The sequence below is a fragment of the Tamandua tetradactyla genome, chromosome 18 (assembly GCF_023851605.1).
Source record: "Tamandua tetradactyla isolate mTamTet1 chromosome 18, mTamTet1.pri, whole genome shotgun sequence".
In the NCBI taxonomy this organism is placed as follows: domain Eukaryota; kingdom Metazoa; phylum Chordata; class Mammalia; order Pilosa; family Myrmecophagidae; genus Tamandua; species Tamandua tetradactyla.
The window spans coordinates 12,277,621-12,301,156 of NC_135344.1; the positions used below are offsets into that span (position 1 = coordinate 12,277,621).

General features: G+C 40.0%; 1 protein-coding gene across 3 annotated transcripts in view; it reads left to right on the plus strand.

Annotated features, from left to right (window-relative positions):
- The window catches only part of CD226 (CD226 molecule), a 106,718-nt gene that overhangs the window by 18,220 nt on the left and 64,962 nt on the right, over positions 1-23,536 (plus strand). For 2 of the 3 annotated variants that reach the window (XM_077135255.1, XM_077135257.1), the window contains exons 2-3: positions 19,554-19,714; positions 19,998-20,336. In XM_077135255.1, coding sequence (XP_076991370.1) covers positions 19,669-19,714; positions 19,998-20,336 — 385 coding nt within the window. In that variant the 5' untranslated portion in view covers positions 19,554-19,668. Of the gene's footprint in view, positions 1-4,207; positions 4,619-19,553; positions 19,715-19,997; positions 20,337-23,536 lie in introns of those variants that run through there. The other variant, XM_077135256.1, reaches the window with a different exon arrangement.

Here is a 23,536-nt window from a genome sequence, read left to right on the forward strand (position 1 = left end):
AAAGTCCCGGTCATATGAAGAGGCTTCACTGGATGAAGGTACATTTACTTCGATTAAAGTTCTTCGGAGGCGGTGCTGGTTCCTTCCTACCTCATTGCAGCACGAAGCACCTGATGTCTGGTTGTGCCCCTTTTAGTGACGTGAAGGTGGATCAGAGGGCTCAGGTTTTGTCAATCAGCAGCATCTTTCCTTATAAAGTTCCCCTTTAATCTTTCACACACTGGTTTTGCCATCCATTGAGGAGTCGTGTCTCAATCCATTATTTTAATAAGGGTTGCAAAAGGGTGATTTAAAATATATATTTTGTTTTCTTCCTCTTCGTAGCTGAATTCTTCTATAAAGAGATGTTCACCCTCATCAAACATTTGGTCACCCTAAATTCAATTTGTCCAGCAAAGACAAGATAAAGTCTTGATCCTTTCCCATTACTTACCATTTGTTAGAGTGAATTGTGCCTGTAACCTTTGAGAGAAAAAGGCTAATGTGCTATTATATATCCAGGGATGTGTGATTTCTGCTATTTCTTATTTCTGTTAACAAGTGCTAATGACAGTTTTACTTTTTATTTTTATTGTAATATTTATTTAATTTAATAGAAGCAATTTTTAAACTTATTTGTTAAATGATTTTAATTTTTTATATGTCTAGAGGCTTAACAAATCATAATTAAAAAGACAATTGACTGCTATCATTTTAATTGAAATAATAGTATCACAGCTTAAATTGTACATAAACTTTTGGATAGGTCTAAAGTAAGGAAATTCAATTAAAAATATATATCTAACAGCCATCTGGACATTTCCACTTGACACCTCCAATTCCACATGATCAAGATGAAACTTGTTTTTACCTTTAAACTCCCTCCTGACTCTTGTTTCCTTTAGCTGGATGAAAAGATAACATCACATATCCCCTAAACTGGTAGATGAGTGTCCCTCACATTTTTCCTTTTCCTACCATTTTTTTCTGCCTCTAATCCATAACCAAGTCCTGCTTATTCTCTCTGTTTAATGTCTATAAACTTACTTCTTCTTCCATGACTTCTGTTCTTTTTCTAGACCAAGATTTCCCTATATCTCACTTCAAATAACCAAATAATCATTGGATCCATCCTTTGCACTGCAGCTAGAGTAAATTCTATAAAATGTAAATCCCATTGTGTTACCAATCAGCCTATAAATGAACCCAAGCCTGTGCCTTTATATCATGGCTTCTTTTTTCCTCCTGTAATGGAAGAAATATCCTCTTTCATAGCTAAACTAAACCTTCCATAGAGCTGGGGATTCCCTGCCATTTCAGAATATCTTATCCTTAAAATTGAAGATCTTGGGCAGGCCATGGTGGCTCAGCAAGCAAGAATGCTCTCCCGCCATGCCAGAGGACCCAGGCTCGATTCCCAGTGCCTGCCCATGCAAAAAAGAAAAATTGAAGATTCTGTATTCTCCTCTAAATACTATATTTTATTATCCTCTCTATGACAGACATTATGTTGAAATTCAATCTAAGCTCATTGTTTCACTTCCTCACATGTCATTCAAGCTTCCACCTCTCAAACCAATTCACTGACATCCCTTCTGTTGAGATAAAAAATAGCATGTTATTAAGTCCAATGACACATCTCTGACTTTCTTATTTGACATCCCAGCAGCATTCTCCTCACCTCAGTTTCCCTTCTTGGATTTTATATCATCACCACTTCTGATTTTTACCACACTGATCACCTCTTCTTACTTTATTTTTCAAATTCCTTCTTCAAACATTTTGATTTAAGCATACTTTCAGAGCTGTTTCTACATCCTCTCTTTTCTATATATTTATTTCTTAGGGACTCCCATCCTACCATGTGTCCTAAATTATTATGCAATCAACTTTAAAATTGGGTATTAATATTTCCTCTTAACATGGGACATGTAGGCAAACAATTCTCAAAATATACAGATAAGAATCATTTTAAATCTAATATATTCAAATTAGAACTTTAGTTACTGTCTCCAAATTCTATAGTTTTCCTTATCACAGTAAATGATATTGCTGATTATATGGTCATTTGAGCCAAAAACTCATAGGTCAATATTTATATCTCTTTCCCCATCCATTCCATCAAGAGGTCCCCTGAATCACTCAACCATCTTCATTTCCATCACTACCATCTACTCAAAGAATCATCTCCTCTCCCAGGTATTATTGTAATATTTCCCTAAATTATATATCAACTCTCTCTTGCTCTCTAAGATCTAGAATCTAAAAAGTTGCTAAAATGTAACATAAATCATGCCATGTAATATTCCTCATTTGCACTCTCTAGGACTTAAATACAATCTTGGTTTTCAAACTGAATGCAAAAGGATAGATGAAAGTGTACTATTCAAACACTCAACAAAATAAAACAGAGGTAATTATGCAAATATATATCATAATAAAATAGAAGCATAGAAAAAATACTTAGCGAATACTAAAAAGCATAGTGTAATAATATCAACATCAGATGAAATATTCTCTAAAACAAAACAATTAACTCAAAGATGTCAACTCATCATTCAAACATTCCAGGTTTGTTTGCATGACAGTTTTACTTTTAAACTGTTGACAAAGCTTTAATAAGCGTTGCCAAAGAAAGTTAGAGGAAGGAATCTTGTTCATTTTTGGGGAGGGAGAGATCTTCATTCTGCCACACTAATTTTCATTGTCTTCATCCCATTTTGTTCTCTGCTTAAAACATTGAGGGTTGTTATTCTCTGGGGGCGTAGGGTATCTTCTCTTATCTTGGCATGCCTTGACAGTTTGCTTTGTGATTCATTATAGACCATGTGATCTTTCAAATTTCTCCTCTGTTATTTCCCCTTTATGCTAAGTAAGCTTAGGTAGCTTCATGTTGGGGAGAGTAGTAGTAGTACATTCTGGGGACCGGGTTCGGGGCGTCTGCCTTCCTTGGGAACTGATACAAAGCTAATTGTGAGGTCCTTTATATTACAAAATTTCAAGAGCCTCCAAGAAGAAGCTGAAGAAATGAGGTGGGATGGATCTCTACTGAGAAACATCTAAACATCCTTTCTGCCTTCCTGACAATAACAATACTTTTATTATGGAGTATGGGTGATAATAAGGAGGATGATGGTGTGGGTGCTTGCATGGGAATTAAGAAGGGACCATAAAAGATAAAGTAATTTGGATAAAGTACCTAGCTTATATAATTCTGGATACTAGAGAATAGGCAACCCAAACTGTCATGCCTTCATACCACAGGTGTAGTAGCACCTTCTGTTACAGTTTGTGGCACCCAGAAGGAAGATCCTGCAAGCTCTGATGGCAGAGGGATAAGAGGTGTCAAGGCCAAGGGGACACACGAGTGTGGGCTGCCACACCGAGCAGCCTCCTCGCCTGCAGGACGCTGGGTGCGCCAGGAGTGCAGCGTGGGAGGGAAAAGAAGCTCTGTAAGATGCGAGGCTGGGAAAAGGAGTCAGCTCAGCATGGACTGTGGAAGTCAGGGGGAAGGCTGGATATTCACTTGAGGGCACTGAGGCACCCCAGGAAAGGGGTATGTCAGGTAGGTATTTTAGCTGGCACATAGCATGCTCTCAATAAGCATTTGTGCAATGAAAGTTGGCATTCAGTTTGGTTCTCCGTGCTCTCAGGCTCACACGGCATTGAGAAGAACGGCTGTCTCTACATCTGTGATGGTATGATGAGATGTACAGGCAGGTTCGCCCCTTCTCACCTGAGCAGTGCAGTCCTTCCTTCTAGTACCTTCTGTGAGTTGCATGAACTCTAGCTTTAGCCAAATCCTTCATGACAGTTTAACCAACAGTGAACATCCATAACCCCCCAAATCAAAGGAATAAATAAAATGAACTTTGCTGTTCTCTGGCACAGCTTAAAAACCATTTTGTGTGTGAGCCATTGAAGCAGCTCAACATATGGGGAGAGTTCTTAGGATACACCAATATGCAGACCTTTCCTGTCCCAGCACGGGAGGGGACAGAAAAGAATATCTAGAAGTAAGGATCTCCACAAGCCTTAGATTTAGTGAGAGATAAGAAAGATAAGAAGGCTTCCTGAACTTAAGAGTCTTCTGAATATGAGGTGCTTTGATCGGCAAAAAAAAAAAAAAGGTGGGGGGAGTGGGGGAAGAGAGAGGGAGAGACACGCTCTTCAAGTTGTTTGTGTGTGGTTTCAAATTTATAATTAGAATAGAGGAGGGGAAATATCTCCTTTCAAATTGTAAGATCTTGGCAGGGATTGGGAGGGGGAGAGCGAGACAAGATTACATCTGAATTTGGAATAAGTCTGAGTAGCTGAGATGGTAGGATTCTTCCAGAAATGGGTATACATCTCGATGGGTTTTAATCCTCCGAGAAACACCGCTTCACGAAGTCTCAGTGCTCTGCTGCAGCTCCGGCCTGAAGAAGCTCTGCTGGAGAGAAGAGCAGGGACTTGCTGAAGAGGGGGAATGAGTGGGTCCTTCAGCTGGGACAGAAACTCCCTGCTGACCTGCAGAGCCAAGTGGGATGTGCACAGGGGAGCTTGGCAACTGAAAGGGGCTCAGACAAACAGGAAGCTCCTAACCAAGAAGCAGACCAGGGAAGACGTGTTAGAGCGAGCAAAACCCTCACCTCTCAAGGTTAGTAACCTACTTTTAGAAGAAGATTGGATGTAGCCGAGTTCACATGCTTTAATAGTGCGCCGAAGGGCGGGAGCTGCAAATCAAACTGTAGGACAAAGAAAAGGGCTAGGAAAGAACTGTCACGCATTGAAGTGTTGATGCTCTCGAAGTTTAATGGTACTTCAGTTGAAAGAAGTAGTGCTATTTGTTCATTTCTAGAATTTTATTTCTCATAGATCTGATAGTATAGATCTTGAGAAGGAGAAAATTGAGCTAATTTGGCCACTGCCTGGGCTACAGGCTCAATAAAGCCTGAGTAAGGATGAACTTAATAATAAATGCTTGCTGCCTTCAGATTTATTATCCTACCCGAGGATGACAAACTTCCTCAGTAAAGGGTGGGATGGTGAATCTCTCAGACTTTGTGGACTACATGGCCTCTGTCACAACTACTCAGCTCTGATGATGAAATGTGAACACGGCTGTAGACAACAGGTCGCCAGATGAGCGTGGCTGTGTCACAAATAAACTTGATTTGCAAAAGCAGCCAGCGGGCCGGCTTTGGCTCACAGGTCATGGTTTGCCAATTCTCTCCCTGCTAAAGGATTCTGGAGTCCCTGCATTGAATGCATTTGGGGGGGGCATGGAAGGGGGGTTTCTTGGGTACGCTACCTCCTGGCAGCAGGTCTATGACTTGCCAAGGTCCTAAAGCTGTCCTGAAGGGAAGCACCCAGCCCTCTTGAGAAAGGTGATTGAAGGAGATCCTTTGTGTCAGGGAGCAGGGACCCAGGCTGAGGAAGGAAGTCTTATGTGCTCGTCTTGATGGCTAGAGCATCTCAGCAGAAGGCACATGGTCAGACTTGTGTGTGAAAAGTAGAGAGGGACACAGCATTTCACAAGGAAGCTCTCACAACCACTCCCCGTCACTTGCTCTCAGCATCTTGCCCAGGCTTTCTGTTTTGCAGTCCTCTGCTTTCCAGCCTGTCTGTAGTTATCCCAGCTATCAGAATTAGAGTGAATTTCCCATCATACACATTCGGTGTCTTAGGAAGAGCCGGGGGAGGTAGGGCTGGGGTAATTGAGGAGAGACCAGAATCTACCCAATGCTCAGAAAGGGTTGAGACGTCTTGGAAAGCAGAAAGATGGCAAAATTCACGACTCTGAGAGTGGAAAAGTTTCTGTTTGCCTCAGAGAAGGAAGACTGTGCGTCTCAGGTCTCTCTCCCATCCCGGTCAGAGGCCAGCTCATGAGACGAGTCAACACTTCTGTGGTTAGCTATAATACATTTCATATAGAGAAATTCAGAAATATTTTGATTAATGGCTTTCTTGAGGATGAAGCTCTTTTATTATACAGACAGCTCTGTTAGAAGAAAAACCTCAAGCCAAAATTCCTTCATAAATCATGCAAAAAAACCCCAAAAAACAACAAACTGGTTGCCTACACAACAAAAATAGCTCAAGTGCAGTATCTATTTGTCTTCGGCCAGATGTTGATAAATGGGGTTCGCCCTTAATCAAAGTCCTCACAGCTAAAATTTATTTTCAGCCACATGGCTTTTGGCACCTTTCATTTGAACTTGTGACTGCTAAGTCCCTCAATTTTTGACACTTCAGAAAGCAGAGGCACTTAGGCTCTCTTCATCCTTTAAATATAAATGCTTTGGATGCCTCGGGCATGAAGGAGTTTCTAGAAGGTATTATCAGTCAGTACCTGACTTCCAATAATTCCCCCATGCCGGATATTCCCAGGGAGGGCGTTGGCTTAGGCCATGCTGCAGGGTTTGCCGGGAGTGGATGAGGCTATCTTAGCTCTAATTTCTTTTTGGACCCGTGGCCAGTATGTGTGGCAGAGGTCTGCTTTGTCCTTTTGTTCCTCATACTTCTCTACTGTCACCTCGGCCACAGTTCACCCGACCCTGATCTCTTTCTTTTCTTGAAGTAATGAACATATACACATACACATGCAGTGAGCACATAAATATTGTGTTGGCTTTTATTGAGTAAGCACTTAAGGATTTTTTTTATATCACAAACCATTTGTCGGACTCAGGACTATAATCTTTCGCAGTACTATGTTCCTTTATTTCTGGGTGCTAGCAGAACGTTGGGCCAAGCAGTGAGCTTCTGGACCCACCCTCAGAACAGGTTGTGCGGCTTAATCTGCATCTGCAGATTGGTGGATCAATAAACATGTGGACAACAGCACAACACCGTAGTCTCTGCAATGAAAAGACTGGGTGACTTTGGATCCTTGCAGTCATCAGCAGCAGTTTTGTTTTGAGGTGCAATTAGCATAACATAAAATGAACCATTTTAAAGGGTAAAATCAGTGGTGTTAGCTGCATTCACACAATGTTGAGGAGCATCACCTCGATCTGGTTCTAGACCACTTCTATCACCCAAAAGGAAGCGTCCATCCATTGGCAGTCATGCACATTCTCTCCTCCCCCAGTCCCCAGAAGCCACCTACCTGTGTCCTATCACTATGGATTTGCCTTTTCAACACATTTCAGACAAATGGGATCATGAAATGTGTGTCTTTTTGTGTCTGGTTTCTTTCACAGAGCATAAGATTTTCAAGGTTCATCCACATACATTGGTACTTCATTCCCTTTCATGGATGCGTAATATTCCATGTTATGTAGATACCACATTGTCATTATCCATTCATTGTCTTTATCCATTCATCTGTCCCTGGACGTTTGAATTCTTTTCACCTTTTTGCTATTGTGAATAATGCTATATAAAACATCCATGTTCCAAGTATTTGTTTGAGTCCTTCTTTTCAATTTTACTGAGTATAAATCTAGGATGGAATTGCCTAGGCATATGGCAATGCATCTTTTCACTTTTTGAGGAACTGCCAAAATGTTTTCCACACACATTGTACCATTTTACATTCCTACCAGCAAAGTATGGAGGATCTGATTTTTGCTAGATCCTCTCCAGTGCTTATTTTCCATAGTTTTGGTTATAGCTATTCTAGTGGGTATAAAGTATTATCTCCTTGTGTTTTTTGACTTGAATCTCTCGAATGACTAAAGAATGATGTTGGGCATTTTTTCATGGGCTTCTCGGCCACACCTACTAGAAAACTGTCTATTCAAGATCTTTGCCCATTTTTTTAAAAAAAGAGTTGTTTGCCTTTTGGTTGTCAAGATTTTCTTTATACATTCTATATATGGCCAAAGTGTCAGCTTCCTAGAGTTGTTGTAGCAAAATACCACAAATGGAAGATTTAAAACAACAAAACATTATTCTCTCACAGTTCTGGAGGCTGGAAGTCTGAAATCAAGGTGTCAGAAGGACTCTGCTCCTTCTGAAGTTTGTACAGAGTTATCTGCTCCATGTCTCTTTCCTGGCTTATGGAGATAGGGGCAGTCCTAGTGTGCCCAGGCTTGTGGCATAATCCAATCTCTGCCTCCAAAGTCATGCGGCCTTCTCTCTGTGTCTCGTCACATGGTCCCTTATCAGATACATGGTTTCCAAATATTTTCTCCCCTTCTGTAGGCTGTCTTTCATTTTCGTAATAACATTCTTTAATGCACATAAGTGTTTAATTTTGATGAAATCCAACTTGTTTTTTCTTTTGTTGATCATCTTTTTCCTGTTATATCTAAGCATCTGTCACCAAACCCAAAGATATGAAGATTTACCCCTATGTTTTCTTCTTACAGTTGTATAGTTTTAGCTCTTATCTTTAGGTTTCTCTATTTTGGGCTGATTCATATATATGGTAAGAGGAAGGAATCTCACTTCATTCTTTTGCAAGTGGAGATCCATTTGTCCCAGCATCATTTGTTGAAGAGACTATTCTTCCCCCATTGAGTGGACATGGCATCCTTGTCAAACATCAGTTGACCATAAGATGTATGGGTTTACTTCTGAATTCTCAATTCTATTGCATCGGTCCTTCCAGGTTTACTTCTGAATTCTCAATTCTATTGCATCGGTCCTTCCATATGCTAATACCATACTGTTTTGATTTTGTAGCTCTACAGTAGTTTTGAAATAGGGAGATTTGAGTCCACAAATTTGTTCTTCTTCAGTTTTGTTTTGTTTATTTCAGCCCCTTGCAATTCCATATGAATTTGAAGATCAGCTTTTCCAATTTTACAAAAAAGGACCATTGGAATTTTGATAGACGGTACATTCAATTTGTAGATTGCTTTGGATATACTCCTACTGTAACAATATTAAGTCTTCCAATTCATGACTTTTTTCAGCAATGTTTTATAGTTTTCACCTCCTTGGTTAAATTTCTTCCTAAGTATTTTATTCTTTTAGATGCTATTGCAAGGGGAATTGTTTTCTAAATTTCCACTTTGGGTAGTTCATTGCAGGTGTATGAAAATACCAAAAATTTGAATATGCTGAATTTCTATCCTAAAACTCTGTTGGATTCATTTATTAGCACTAAGAGGTTTTTTTTTTTTTTTTTTTTTTTTTAATAAATGTCAAGCCTTTAAGATTTTCTATCTATAACAACATGCCATCTGTGATTAGGGGTAGTTTTACTTCTTCCTTTCCAATCTGGACGCTTTTAATTTCTTTTCTAGTCTAATTGCTCTGGCTAGAGTTTCCAGTACAATGTTGAATACAAGTGGCCAAAGTGAGCTTTTTTGTCCTGTTCCTCATCTTAGGGGAAAGCTGCTGAGTGTGATGTTAGCTGTGGATTTTTCATAAATGCACTTTACTAGCAGTAATTTCTGTGGGCATCAGTTTTTTCTTCTGTCATTTGCCTTTTTGCTGACAGATCCATTCCTTGACTTTTTCAGCTTCTCTTGAAGGGCTTCATCTCTCCCATGATCTCAGCTTCAGCCAGGCAGCCTCCATCACGGGCAGTCTGGCTCCTCCTGGGTCTTCTAGCACTAAGAGGAGAATGGTTTCCTCCAATTTCTCCTCTCTGAGTTCCCTCCCCACCCCCCATTTAGCCTGTCACCCATACTTTCTAGTAGTTCCTTCTATGAAACATTCTCCATTGAACCGCTGAGTACAGACTCTGCTTTTCTGACCTGACCCTAACTGGGAAACGTAGGGTTAAGGATATCTATTACTGTTATGTTTCTACATGATAATAGACCATGTCTTGGCAGTCAGTTCATTGCTCTTTATTCCCAGTGGAATCATCTTAATTCATGTCAATATCACAACTTGCTCAGATTTTGGCAATGGTGTCTTAATGGTTCAGTGTCCTTCCTTGTCTTTGTCCTATCTAGTCCTCATAGAGTGTTCAGCATGATTGTACCAGTTAGGATGACTGCAGTGAACAGAAAGTGACCTAACTGGCTTATGAAAGAAGGTATTGATCATCTTATACAATACACTCACACTCTAAAGTTGATAGATTCAATAGTATAAAGATACTACCAGAAACTCAAGTCTTTTTTTTTCCATCTCTTTCTTTCATCCTCTGTGGGTCATCTCTGTTAATTACAGAGGAAGACATTGCAAAGAGAAGGAACACTTTAAAAGTTTGGAAGCAGACTTAGGGAGTGTTGAGGTGTCCAATTTCACTGCAAGGTGAGATTTGGGTTGAAAATATTGGCTGAGTTCAGATCATAGGGAATTTGAATGTCCAACTAAGGAGTAGGATTTTGGTCAGGAAGTATTGGAGACTCTTAAAGATATTTGCACAGAGCAGTGATATGGCTAGTAACATGATTTAGGAAGAATAATTTCTTTTAAAGAGAGCATCAACTTGATCTAGGGCAAAAGGGAGTAAATTAAAGAGGAACACCTAATTAATGGGTTTTAAAGAAAACAGGTTTTTTTTTAAGACTTAGTGTTTCATTCCATTGACAAAAGTCAACAAAAAGAGTAGTTAGGTAAATCATTGTGGGTAACTTTGGGACTAAGCAGTCACACTGAGCTGATTTGGTCCTCTGAAAGCTTTCCACTTCATATATTCAAATTTATCTGATCTGAGCCCTACTCTAACAAGTTTGCTATCTTTTTCCATTTTGTGTTTAAAAATAGCAGTCTCAAAATTACTTTGAATAGAGTTAAATAGATACCAAGCCTTTTTCTCCTTTTAAATATCTTTTTGTTTAGCCACTGACAGTTATCTGACTAAAAAAGGTCAGGGTAGGGTGAGTAATTTTTTGAGGTGCATTTTACTGTGCCTGATCAATGCACAATGCACAGTGAACAAGGGCATTATAACTGCTACTTTAAAAAGATAGCAGCTTTATTGTGATATAATTCACATACAATGAGTTTGCTCATTTAAAGTGTGCCTTCCAGTCATTTATTATAGTCACAGAGTTGTACAACTATCACTACAGTCAATTTTAGAGCATTTTCATCACCCCATAAGGAAATCCTGTACCCATTAATAGCCATTTCCAATTTCTCCTTCCTCCCTCAACCCCTAGTAGTCACCAGTCTACTTTCTGTCTCTATAGATTTGTCCAGTCTAGATATTTCATGTTAGTGGGATCATACAGTACATGGTCTTTTTTGGCTGGCTTTTTTCACTAGCATCATGTTTTTAATGTACATCCGTGTTTTAGCATGTATCAGTACTTCATCTCTTTTTATTGCTGAATAATATTCCATGGTATGGATATAACTCATTTGTAATTTATCTTTTCATCAGTTGAAGGATTTTCTTGGTTGTTTTCACTTTTTGGCTATTATGAAGGAGGCAGCTATGAACATTCATGTATAAACCTTTATAGGGTCATTTGACTTCAGTTCTCATGTGTATAACCCTAGATTTGGAATTGCTGCGTCATATGGTGTCCTGGTTTGCTAGTTGCCAAAATGCAATATACCAGGAATGGAAAGGCTTTTAAAAAGGGAAATTTAATAAGTTACAAATTTACAGTTCTAAGGCTGCAAAAATGTCCTAATTAGAGCAAGGATAGAGAAATGTCCAATCTAAGGCATCCAGGGACAGATACCTTAGTTCAGGAAGGCTCATGATGTTCAATCTTTCTCTTTCAGCTGGAAAAGCACATGGCGAACATGGCGGCATTTGCTAGCTTTTTCTCCCGGCTTCTTGCTTCGTGACGCTCCCCGTGAAGCATTTTCCTTTTTCATCTCCAAAGGTCGCTGGCTGGTGGACTTTGGTTTTCTCATCCTTCTGTCATGGCTCTGTAGCTCCTTCTTTGTTCTCAATGAACTCTTTCCAAATGTTTCCTCTTTCATAGGGTTCCTGTAAACTAATCAAGACCCGTGTAGAATGGATGGAGACACATCTCCATCTAATCAACTTTAACACCTGCAACTGGTTGAGTCACATCTCCATGGAGACCACCTAGTCAAGTTTCTGACCTATAGTACTGAATAGGGATTAGAAGAAACCATTGCTCCCACAAGATTGGTTAGGATTAAAACATGGCTTTTCTAGGGCACATACATCCTTTCACACCAGCACATATGGTAACTGTAGATTTTGGGAAACTGAAAGACTATTTTCCAAAGGGACTGTAACACTTGACATTCCCATGAGCAATGTATGAGGGTCCCAATTTCTCTGCTTCATATGCCAACACTTGCTATTAGCTGTCTTTTAGATTATAGGCACCTTGGGTTGTGTGAAGTATAATGAGCTGGTTGAGGCTGTTATGTACCCAAGAAAAGCCATGTTCTTTTTCCTAGTCCAGTCTTGTGGGGGCAGACTTACTGTTTGCGTGGGATTGTTTTATTAAGGCCCATGGAGATGTGACCCACCGAATTGTGGGTAGGAACTTTTGATTAGGTGGTTTCCCATTCAAGGTGGGTCTTAACCCCCTTACTGGAGTCCATTTTGAAAAATGCCAAGAGCTAACACAGACAGAGATGTTTGGAGATGCAGAAAGAAAATGCCCTGGGTAAGTTACTTGAAACCAGAAGCCAAAGGACCAGCAGACACCAGCAGTCTGCCTTCCCAGATCGGCCTTTCTTGAGTGAAGGTATCTTTTTCTTTGGATGCCTTAGTTGGACATTCTTATGGCTTCAGAACTGTAAACTAGTAACCTAATAATTCCCTGTTGTAACAGCCAACCCATTTCTGGTATATTGCATTCAGGCAGCATTAACAAACTAAAACATGCAATAAATATTTTTTTTATAATGTTCTCTTCTTATTTTTAGAATGACTACAATTTTGCTCTCTCCAATATAAGATTCCATCTCTATTACTTTACTTAAAATCAACCAGGCTGCATAGAGGTTGTATATGCAGACAAGTCATTTCTGGTTGGTGAATTAAAAGCTATTTGGGATAGATGACTAAGCATTATTAGATGATAGCCATAAGAAGTTATGAGTAGGCTAACTGGTATTTTTCCATAGAAAGTTAATCTAGTAGTTTAATAATTGAATTATTTTCAAATGCTAAGTTATTTTCATTACATAGTTGTGTATTAATCACCATGATCGTTTTTAGAACATTTTACTCCAGAAAAAGAAATAAAAGAAAAATAAAATAACTCATACATCCCACGCTCCTTACCCCTCCCTCTCATTGACTCACAGTATTTCAGTCTACCCAGTTTTTGCCCTTTATCTCCCACTATTATTTATTTATTTTTATCTTTTTTTTTTTTTCAATTTATCTACCCATACCCTATCGGACAAAGTTTTCACAATCACACAGTCACATTGTAAAAGCTATATAGTGATACAGTCTTTTTTAAGAATCGGGGTTACTGGAACATAGTTCAGCAGTTTCAGGTACTTCCATCTAGCCACTCCAATGCACCATAAACTAAAAAGGGGCATTTACATGATGCATAAGAAAAATCTCCAGGATAACCCCTTGACTGTGTTGGAAATTTCTTAGCCACTGAGACTTTATTTCGCCTCATTTCTCTCTTCCCCCATTTGGTCAAGTAGGCTTTCTCATTCCCAGGAATCTGGGTCCCAGCTCATCCCTGGGAGTCGGGTCCCATGTTGCCAGGGAGATTTACACCTCTGGGAGTCATGTCCACAAAGGGAGAAGGGCAGTAAGTTCACCTGTGGAGTTGGCTTAGAAAGAGAGACCACATCTGAGCAACAAAAGATACCAGGGGTGACTCTTAGGCATAATTATCAGTAAAGCCTCTCCTTTACAGGAATAAGCTTCATGGGCCAAGCTCTAAGATTGGAGGCTTAGCCTGTTGAATTGGTTGTCCCCACTGCTTGTAAGAATATCAGGAATTCCCCGGAAGGTGAAGTCTAATATTTCCTCCTTTTCCCTAAGTCACTCAAGGGGACTTTGCAAATTCTTTATTTTCTGCCCAAACTACTCTGTGATCTATCAGGACATCACTCTAACCTGTACAAACCCACAAAATCTCATGCCCTAATCAAGATTCCAAGTAATTATGGTATTCAAATACGTGGACTGTACAAGTTAAATTAGATAATGTGCTACCCAAAATATAAATTTTGCACCAAATAAACATCTCTACCTTTGGTCTCTCACAGAAGTTGAAATTTGAAAATATGGGCCATATCATCTGTTATCTAGTATTCTGATTTACTTTAGTCCTATCCAGATCAGCTTCATTCACATCTCTAGATGAAGTCTGATCACTTTTTCAGCGTTTCTAACAGTTGCTAAATGGGGTAATGCTGATTTTTATAGCTTCAGTGCTCTAACTCTGAATCTCAGGTGTCACATAAATACCAGCAGTTTCAAGGGACAACCAGACAATATACAAATAGCTCAGTGTCTCAGAATTTAGAAATATTAGTTACAACTCCTAAATATTTGTGACTGCTGTAAGAACTTACAATCTAGGGCCCTTTACAACAGACCCAACCTCATAACCCACGCTCTTGACTTCAATTCTCTGAGTTTGTATGTTATAGTTAATCCATATGAGTGAGACATGATAATACTTGTCTTTTTGCTTCTTTGACATTTTATTCAACATACTATCCTCAAGGTTCATTCACCTAGTTGCAGGCCTCACAACTTCATTCCTTCTTACAACCAATCAGTAGTCCGTTTTATGTAAATGTCACAGTTCCCCCTTCCATTCCTCAGTCATTGTACCCTTGGGCCACCTCATCCACTGCAGATCATGAACACTGCCACCATAAACACCAGTGTGCAAATGTCCATTTGTGTCCCCACTCTCAGTTCCTCCAGGTATATACCTAGCAATGAGGCTGCAGGATTATATAGCAACCCCACCCCTAGCCTCTGTGGGACCACTACACTGCCCTCCAAGCGGCTGCACCTCTCAGCTTCCATACCAACAGTGAATAGGTACAGATCTTTCTCCACATTTTCTCTAGCACTTGTTTCTCTCTGTTTATTTTTAAGCAATTCTATTTGCACATCATGTAATCCAACCCAAGTAAACAGACATGCCTTTGCCACCATAATCTATTTGAAGACATTTCCTTTTCGTCCACAAAGAATACATGCTCTTTCCCCAGACGCCTGTGGGTTGACATTTAGTTTTGGCATAATGCCTTTGTTAACATTCATTGGAAGCATATTACAACGTTACTGTTCACTATGGACCGTAGCTTGCATTGATTGTACCTTTTTGTGTATACCATCCATTTTCAGCCCCTTGCAATGTTGACATTTTTTTGTTCTCCTTTACTCAAAATATTTTTTTTTTTATATTTGTACATTTAATCACCAGCATTGCCCATTCTAGGCATTTCTAAGTTATACTGTCTCAGCCTTTATTATCTATCTTTCCTTCTGGTTTTATACTTGCCCCCAGCCCTTCTCCCTCCACCGTACTTACATTCAGCTCTATTCAGTGTACTTATATTATTGTGCTGCAATCAGGTAGTATTGTGCTATTTATTTCTGAATTTTTACAATCAGTCCTGTTGCACAATCTGTATTCTTTCCATACCAAATGCCAATCTCTATCCTATTTCTATCTCCTGATAACCTGTTTTCTTAACTTCAACTCTCAAAGTTCACTTATTAATATTAGGTCATATTAGTGAGACCATACAGTATTTGCCCTTTTGTTTCTGACTAATTTCACTCAGCATAATGTCCTCAAAGTTCATCCATTTGTTACATGATTCATGACTTTATTCTTTCTTACAGCTATGTAATATTCCATCGCATGTATATACCACAGCTTGTTTAGCCACTCTTCCATTGATGGACATTTGGGTTGTTGCTATCTCTTAGCAATCACAATGCTGCTATAAACATTGGTGTGTAAATGTCCTTTTGTGCTCTTGCCTTCAGTTCCTCTGAATATTTACCTAGTGTTGGGATTGCTGGATCATAGGGCAATTCTATACGTAGTAGTTTCCTGAGGAACCGTCAAAGTGCAAATGCCAAGTTTTAATATCATAATGTAGGATAATGACATGGGAAGTGCAGGTGAACAAGAAACAAACGGGTGAGAATATGATTTAAACTTTGTAAAAATATAAATAGAAAACAAGTTACATTTAATTGTAATTATCCTCACATATGGTTTTATAGTAACTTCTACTTTTGCCTTTTTTTCTTTTACTTTTTCTGTCCCACATTTTGCCAATGATTATGCATATATTATTTCCTTGTAAGGTTAAATGTAACTTTATTTTAAAAATTGCTCCCATAGCTATCTAAAAATGGTTGATTTATTAGGTTTCTAGGAAAGCTTTGTCTTTTCAGACAAATATAATCTTCTTTCCCTTTAATATGAAGGACTCTTTTGCATAAACTGATTTCTTATGGATGTGGGGGAGAAACAACATTTCTGTTTACCCGTGGAAGCAAGTTGTGTTTTTTGCCTTTACAGAAGATGTGATGATGCCCAAGAAAGAAACTGACAGGATTTTCTGAGCATTTGTGTAGCATCATCCACAAGGGTTTATGCACACCGTATCGGGCCTCGGAAATTTTGTTCTCCATACCAGCTTGTGTCGATGAGGGGCCCGTATCCATTTCTGAGCACCTGACATGTGCTGGGCACCCAGGACTTTTAGTGCCAGGGAGGACATTGGATTATAATGCACGCTCCATAGCCTGAAGGCTGTTATCAAGTTGTTGGGAAAATATCACACACGTGAAAACCCACAGCATTTTGAGGGCAAAGAATTCAGAAAACGAGGGAAACAAATGCCTTACTAACTTTTCAAGGCAGATAGGACCAAAATCAAATTTATTCCATAATGAATAGGTCAATGAATCACCACCCATGGAAAACAGTTTTTCTTTACGAAGTAGTTCCCATTTCCTGAGATAGAGAAAAGGAAAACAAGAGGTGTCATATACTGTTTTGTTTGTAGTGTAACTCTGAGAAACAGAAGGCAGTCATATTTTTTTGCCTTCCTCTTTTCAAACATAAGCTAGTATATTTTTATTTAGCTATTCTAAGAAAAAAAAAATACACACAGAATAGCCAGAATGAGTGTAAGGCAATTTATGGAGTCTCTCCAGGGTTCCTTAATGTATATATTAATTTTACCTGAAACGTTTAACACTTGGTGGGATATTATATGCTTAAAATCTGCCCATCTTTTCCCATTTGTACCTCAGGAAAAAGGTTGGAAATTCAGTACCCACCAGCCCATATTCTTGAGCAATGTTTCTTCCTTTTTTTATGTGCATGTATTCGCCAAAAATGAGTGAGTGCTTCACCTGTGCAGCTACCATGGTGGGGAAAAGGGCGGGTGTGGGTATGAGCATGTAAAATTGCTACGAGGGGGTGCAAATGTGGTTCAGTGGTAGAATTCTTGCCTGCCATGTGGGAGACCCGGGTTCGATTCCTGGCCCATGCACGTCCCAAACAAACAAGCAAACAAATAAGTGAAAAACCAAACAAAAAACATTCAACAAATAGGTGCTGCAATAAGGGGATACTTACATGGAAGAAGAATGAAATGTGACCCCTGTCATACAGCATACACACAAAATAATACCTCTGTGAGGAGTCTGTGCTCAAGCCATTGGCTCTAGGCAAGCAGTTAGCACAGTTTCTCAGCGGAAACGGACTCTGGGGTCTCAATGAGGAGGCGGAGTCACTGAGAAGAGGTGGGAGGGAAGGCTGCCCAAGGAGGAAGGAGCAGAGAGCCAAGCCCCCTTACTGGGGGCCACAGACAGAGAAGTGATTGGAAGTAAGGAACGGAGAGTGTTGCAGAAATATCCAGGGCAGGTCTGGGCTGAGGGTTCAGGCTCTTGGTGGCTGTTTTCAGGAGCTTTATCTTTACATTAAAAAGAAAAAACCAGAGTGGTGTGACTGCACAGTCCTTGTGAGGTCCCTCCAGCTGCAGCGTGTGTGTGCATAGGTGTGCACATGTGTTTGCACGCATGTGTGCATGAGTGTGCGTGTGTGGAGTTGCACTGAGAGAACACACACTATGTGGAGGGGGTAAGTTGCAGGACATTGACCCACTTCCATGGACGGTGGTTACGCCTAAACCGTAGCTGCGCCATTTTCTGGAAACGAAACTATTAAGAGGCAAAATAGTAGCCTCAATGTGAAAGCTTTTGGAAAACAGAATACTTTATATAAACATAGGAATATTAGCCGTATTTTCCAGAGAAAGAGAAGCAACAGAATACACACACAAACACACACACACACACACACACACACACACACACACACACAAACAGAATCAATAGAGAGCCGGCAAAAGAGAGAGAGAATTGGCTGTCAGGACCATGGCGGTTGGCCAGCCCCAACTCCTTAGTGCAGGCTGCAATGACAGACTAAGACTTTAGCCTGAATTCCCCAGGGTAGGCTAGCTGGCTGAAAATCTTCAGCAAGAGCCAGTGCTGAAGTTGAGTCTGAATTCCTCTTTTGACCTCTGAAATCCTCAGTTCTGACTTTAAGCCATCCAATTGGATTGATGAGGAGACATCTCATATTGCTGAGGGCAATCTCCTTTGTTGACTGTAGATGTAATCAATGATTGTAGGTATAAATCCCATCGTGAAATACCTTCACAGTATAACAAGCAGGCCACTGCTTGACCAAACAATTGGACAGTATAATCAAGTTGCCACATGAAAGTAACCATCACAATAGGGCAGCACTATACTTTATTATATGAATACATTATTTTTCTCCGATTGTCATTATATAGTGGTTTCCATAGTTGGTTTCACGTTTCCTGAAAACACTTTCCACATTCTATGCAGCTATTGAGTAGCTGATGCCTAGGGATAGAATTACATGTGAAGTTCAGCATTAGCACTGGGCAAAATTGACCTTAATGGTTCCTGCTTCTCTTTTTCCCAAATTTTATCCACATTTTATTTTGACCCTTTTCTCATGGGCCAAACGCATTCATGCAACTTCTCTAGTTTTAGAGGTGACAGTATATTTTCATACTGACAAGTTAGTATGTTCCTAACAAGTTAAGAATTTAACTGTTATTTTATGAGAGAGGGAAAGGAGCAATCCTAAACCTAAAAATTCAATCACACTTTGATCTTGTACTATAGTTTTGTGAGAGATAACCATTGGGGGAGACAGGGGAAAGGTATAGCTTTCATAGAGCGAGGGCTTCCAGTGGTCCATTCCACTGAGGCCAGCAAAGAGGTGGAGGGGGAGTGAGACCCTGCCTGATGGGCTGTCCATTCTGTGTGGCACCTCCTCAGCCCCCAAGCCCCCGGAGCCATGAGGCTCATCCCCAAAGCCCCCGGTCTTTGCTTCAGTCTTGGGAGCCGTCTTCATGCCTAAAAGGGGAGACTATGCACAATTCACTATCCCTGCTTTGCTGCTGTATTTTTCTTCATGGCACTCACCACCTTTAATATACTATGTTTTTTACTTATCGATTTTAGTTTCTGTCTCTTCCCGCTACAATATAAGTTCCGCAAGAGCAAGATTTTATTTCTTTAATTGATTGCTGTGTCTTCACTGCCCAGACCTTGGCACAGAGCATGCAGCAAGTAAATATTGGTCAAATGAATGAATCTTTGCAGAAAATGAAAGCTTGACAATAAGCTATTTCCCCGAGAGAGAAGTAATTCAAATCTACCCATCCTTGTATAAGAACAGACTTGGCTTTGAAGCTAAGACCTTTTTCCTGTGTTCATACATCAGAAAAAGAAGACACGACTGATACCATCTGAGAGGAAGGAAACAGTGCACCGTGCAGGGTGTCTCCATGTAACATCATAGAATTGTCACCGATCAGCCTCCAAAACGGTTTCCAGAGATGGATTATTTTTCTTTCCTTTTAGCTATTCTTCACGTGTACCAAGGTAAAAATAATCTCTGTGTCTTCATCTTAGGCAATTAGTCTCTCTATGGACCTACAATAGTTGGGTTGGACGATTACTCACGTGTTCAAAAAAGCTAATGTTACAAATGCAAATGATCAGTGGGGAAATCTTTTCTAGATCAAGGTAGAAACTGCTAGCCTTTACTATTACCTCAATTTATTATCTCACTGGGTCTTAGCAGATGAAGATATTTAATTAGGATATTTAGGTGCTGTTTCAGTCATTAAGTCAAATTGAATTCATATGATGTTGTATATTTCAGCCGTCTGTGAAGAGATATTTTGGGACACCACTGTTAAACTTGCCAAGAACATGTCTCTAGAATGTCTGTATCCATCAGTGGACAGCTTAACCCAGATGGAATGGTTCAAGATCAATACAACGGCAAAACAGTCCATGGCCATTTTCAGCCCTACTCTTGGGGTGATCATAAGAAAGCCATATGCTGATAAGGTTTACTTTTCAAATTCAACCATGGCTTCCAATGACTTGACTCTCTCCTTCCATAATGCCTCCGAAGCTGATGTTGGCTTCTATTCCTGCTGTCTTCATACTTTCCCAGGTGGACTTTGGCAAAAGGTGATCTGGGTGGTTCAGTCAGGTAAGGGCAAGTTTTATTCTCTCCTTTCCCCACCTACAACATCTGAATCTATAAAGCTGGAGGAAAAGTGATGAAATACTTTATCATATTTTATAGCATTTTCCAATTCTATTCATAGATTTTATAATATATTCTTTTAATAGAATAATAATGCAAATCAATTTCATTTTTCTTAAGATGCTTTCATCTCTGAGCAGAAGTGTCTCAAAATTTGAATGCAATGAGAGAAAGCACAGGTCTTATACTGTCATATTGGTACATGGAGCCCAAATTAAACCAAAGTTGGCAATGTTTGGGTTCAGGAGACAGGAATCACCCCTTCTAGTGCTTTATCCCTGTGATGGGATAAAATTCCTTTTCACTAGGTGTTCTGTGTTAGTTTAGCCCTTGGATGTTTGGGTCCTTTCTGCAGCACTCAGTTTACATTTACCAGTGCATGCTGGACAGGAGTCCAAGACTGACTTCAGTTTTCATCTCATCCAAGTTTAGCCAGAGAGGTCCCTTTCTGTGGAAGGTCCTAGAAAGAGTCTATTAATTTCCTGGAGTGCTTTCTGCTATATCTAGCAGCAGTTTTTTTCAGTTTGGTGTTTGGTGTGGCAGACCTTCTAGTAACAGCTCCAGGGAGTGAGAATGTTATATTGGAAAAATGGGTTTTATAGCCGTTACTTCCTATATAACCTTGTGTTAATTGCTTGGTCCCTCTGAATCTCAGGTTTCTTTACAGTAAGTTAGATCAATAATTCCTTTCTCTTTGTTGAATGGGTTAGGGATAATATATTTAAAAAACTTGGCCCACGGTAGTTAGAGAATTGTAGGTGTTATTATCATTATTGTTTTTTACAAGTTCCTATGATTTTGATACAAAATGACTAATGATGAAATTTTCAGATATAAGTGACAGCCTAGGGAAGGAAATAGTTTGAAACTGTATGTTTCTCAGCTGGTGTCTCTCAAATTATAGCCCATGGATGTTCAGTGGAGGACATTGCATGACATCTGATTTGATGCTTTCGTTTTAAGGTGTTCATATTCTAAACGAACAATTAACAGTGTTATATAAGGAGTAGAAAGTGATCAGAAGGTAAGAAAAAATTCCCTGTGTTAGTTTTTGTGTCCTCTTTAGTTGTAGCTAAAGTTCAAGAATAATGTTACATATCTAGGTGGGGGTGGGGCTACATAGAGTCAATTAGCAAAATCTCTAGTCAAACACTCATTTACCAAAGGATTCATTTTGCCATGTAGGCCCTCCCTGTGTTGGTATTGTTTGCAGTCATCTGTTAAGTGCTGTTTGCAAGTTTTTAGTGAATATCCACTGTTGAGTTCTGCCAGTGAAGGTGAGAATTGGCGAGAGTCTTGAAGTAGAATGAGACACTCAGCATTCAACACAGTCACCAAGGTAGAGATGGACCCCTCCCTGCCTCTTGTGACCAGCCTCTGCAGTGGGGGTCCTGATTAGGGATTCTGAAATCTGTCCAAAGGGCAACCGATGGAAGGCAGGTGGCTGACGTCTTCTGAAGGCTCAAGGTAGAGGATGGTGATTGATTGGTTTTGTTTACAACAGCAACGTAGGATTTTTAGCATCATATATGAAAAATTTTGGCAATATTTGCCTATTCTTATCATCCAGATGTATTGCTTCTGATATGTTGTTAAAGGAGGAAATGTGAATCTCTGCCTCATGAAGTTTTTTTTTTCACAAACAATGGTAATGTTTTTGGTCAGTGACCATCAGAGTAAGGGCGCCCAGTTCTCCCACTAGTTAGGATACTTTGTGACGGCATCCTGATACATGTTTCATTGTGGTTGTTTTTATTTATTTACGTTTCAAAGAACAGATTGAGGTAAAGTTTCAGTGAGGGTGCTCTACCAGCTTTCCAGATTTGGAAGTCATTTTTTTAAAAAAGTGATAATGAAAATGAATTTAAAAATTGAATTGCTGGGTCCATGGGTGGTTCAGTGGTAGAATGCACGCCTTCCATGTGGGAGACCCAGATTCAATTCCCGGACCATGCACCCCAAAGAAAAAAAATTATAATTGCTGTTTTTCAAAATTAACCTTAAATATACTTAAAATCTCCTTACATGCTCTGTTAAAAGTGTACCAGGATCTAACATGTTGCCTTTTTTCTGTAACATAAAGGGGGAGTTGAAGATCAATTTGATGATCAAAAATGGGATTTGGCATCCAGAAATTCTAATATCTATAATAGATTGTAACAGCTTCAAAAGGCTGAAGGAACAGAGCCATATGCACCCACAGTATATTGGTTTCTGCTATTTACTGGCAGCACATCATGAGTGAGGAACTTTGTCCGTCTCTTATGTAGATTCTCTCACTGAACTCTTCTGCGCACTTCGGTGTGATCCAGCCTTGAATTTACAGAGGAGGACTGTGGCGTGTGATGAGTCCTGGTAACTGTCCAAGCCCTCAAACGCCACACGTGCGAGTCCCGTTCCTTCTCACGGCCATGCCACCCCCTCCCTGGGCCCTGTGTCCTTGCACTTCCTCCCACTTTTTGTTTCTAGAAAGTCTAATCTCAGGGAGCTCCCACGCTGGAGATAAATTTATTAGAAAGTTTGTACTGAGGAACATAGTGGACGATTCTTGACCTCGTAGGTTAACGCGGTAATCAGACGGCTGGAAGTGACAACTTTGGGGGACAGGGCAGCCTCCAGGGGGCCCTCGAAGGAGAAGCCGTCGCCGTGGCGGCTCCTTTCATTCCTCACCCCCTTCAAGCTTTCCAGCCTAGAACTGAAGAGAAAATTGGACATCTTCATCTGGATTAAAAGTTGCGTCAATGCAAAATTATTTTAAAACATGCTAACTTCAGAAGAGGCAATGTTTTATCAGCAACTGATCTGGGAGACTTAATGGCAAGAAAGATGTCCTTGTTTTACTACTTCATGGGGGAATATGCTGAGGCCAGTTGGAGGTAAGACTTCAAAGGCTGTCCTTCCCCAGCGTGGTTGTGGAGTGAGGTTGTGAGGAAATAACTGTACCCGGCTCCTCTGGTCTTACTAGAGACAAGAGCAGATGGGGTTATAGTGATGGAAACCCCCCACCCCAACACGTCGCCACCGAAATTTTACTGGGTGGCAGCTCTGTGTGAGATAACTGAATGCTGTCTCGTGTAACCCTCATGGAGCCCTGTGAGGTAGGTGATGCTTTCCCAAGCCACAGCTGGTGAGACTGTGACTCA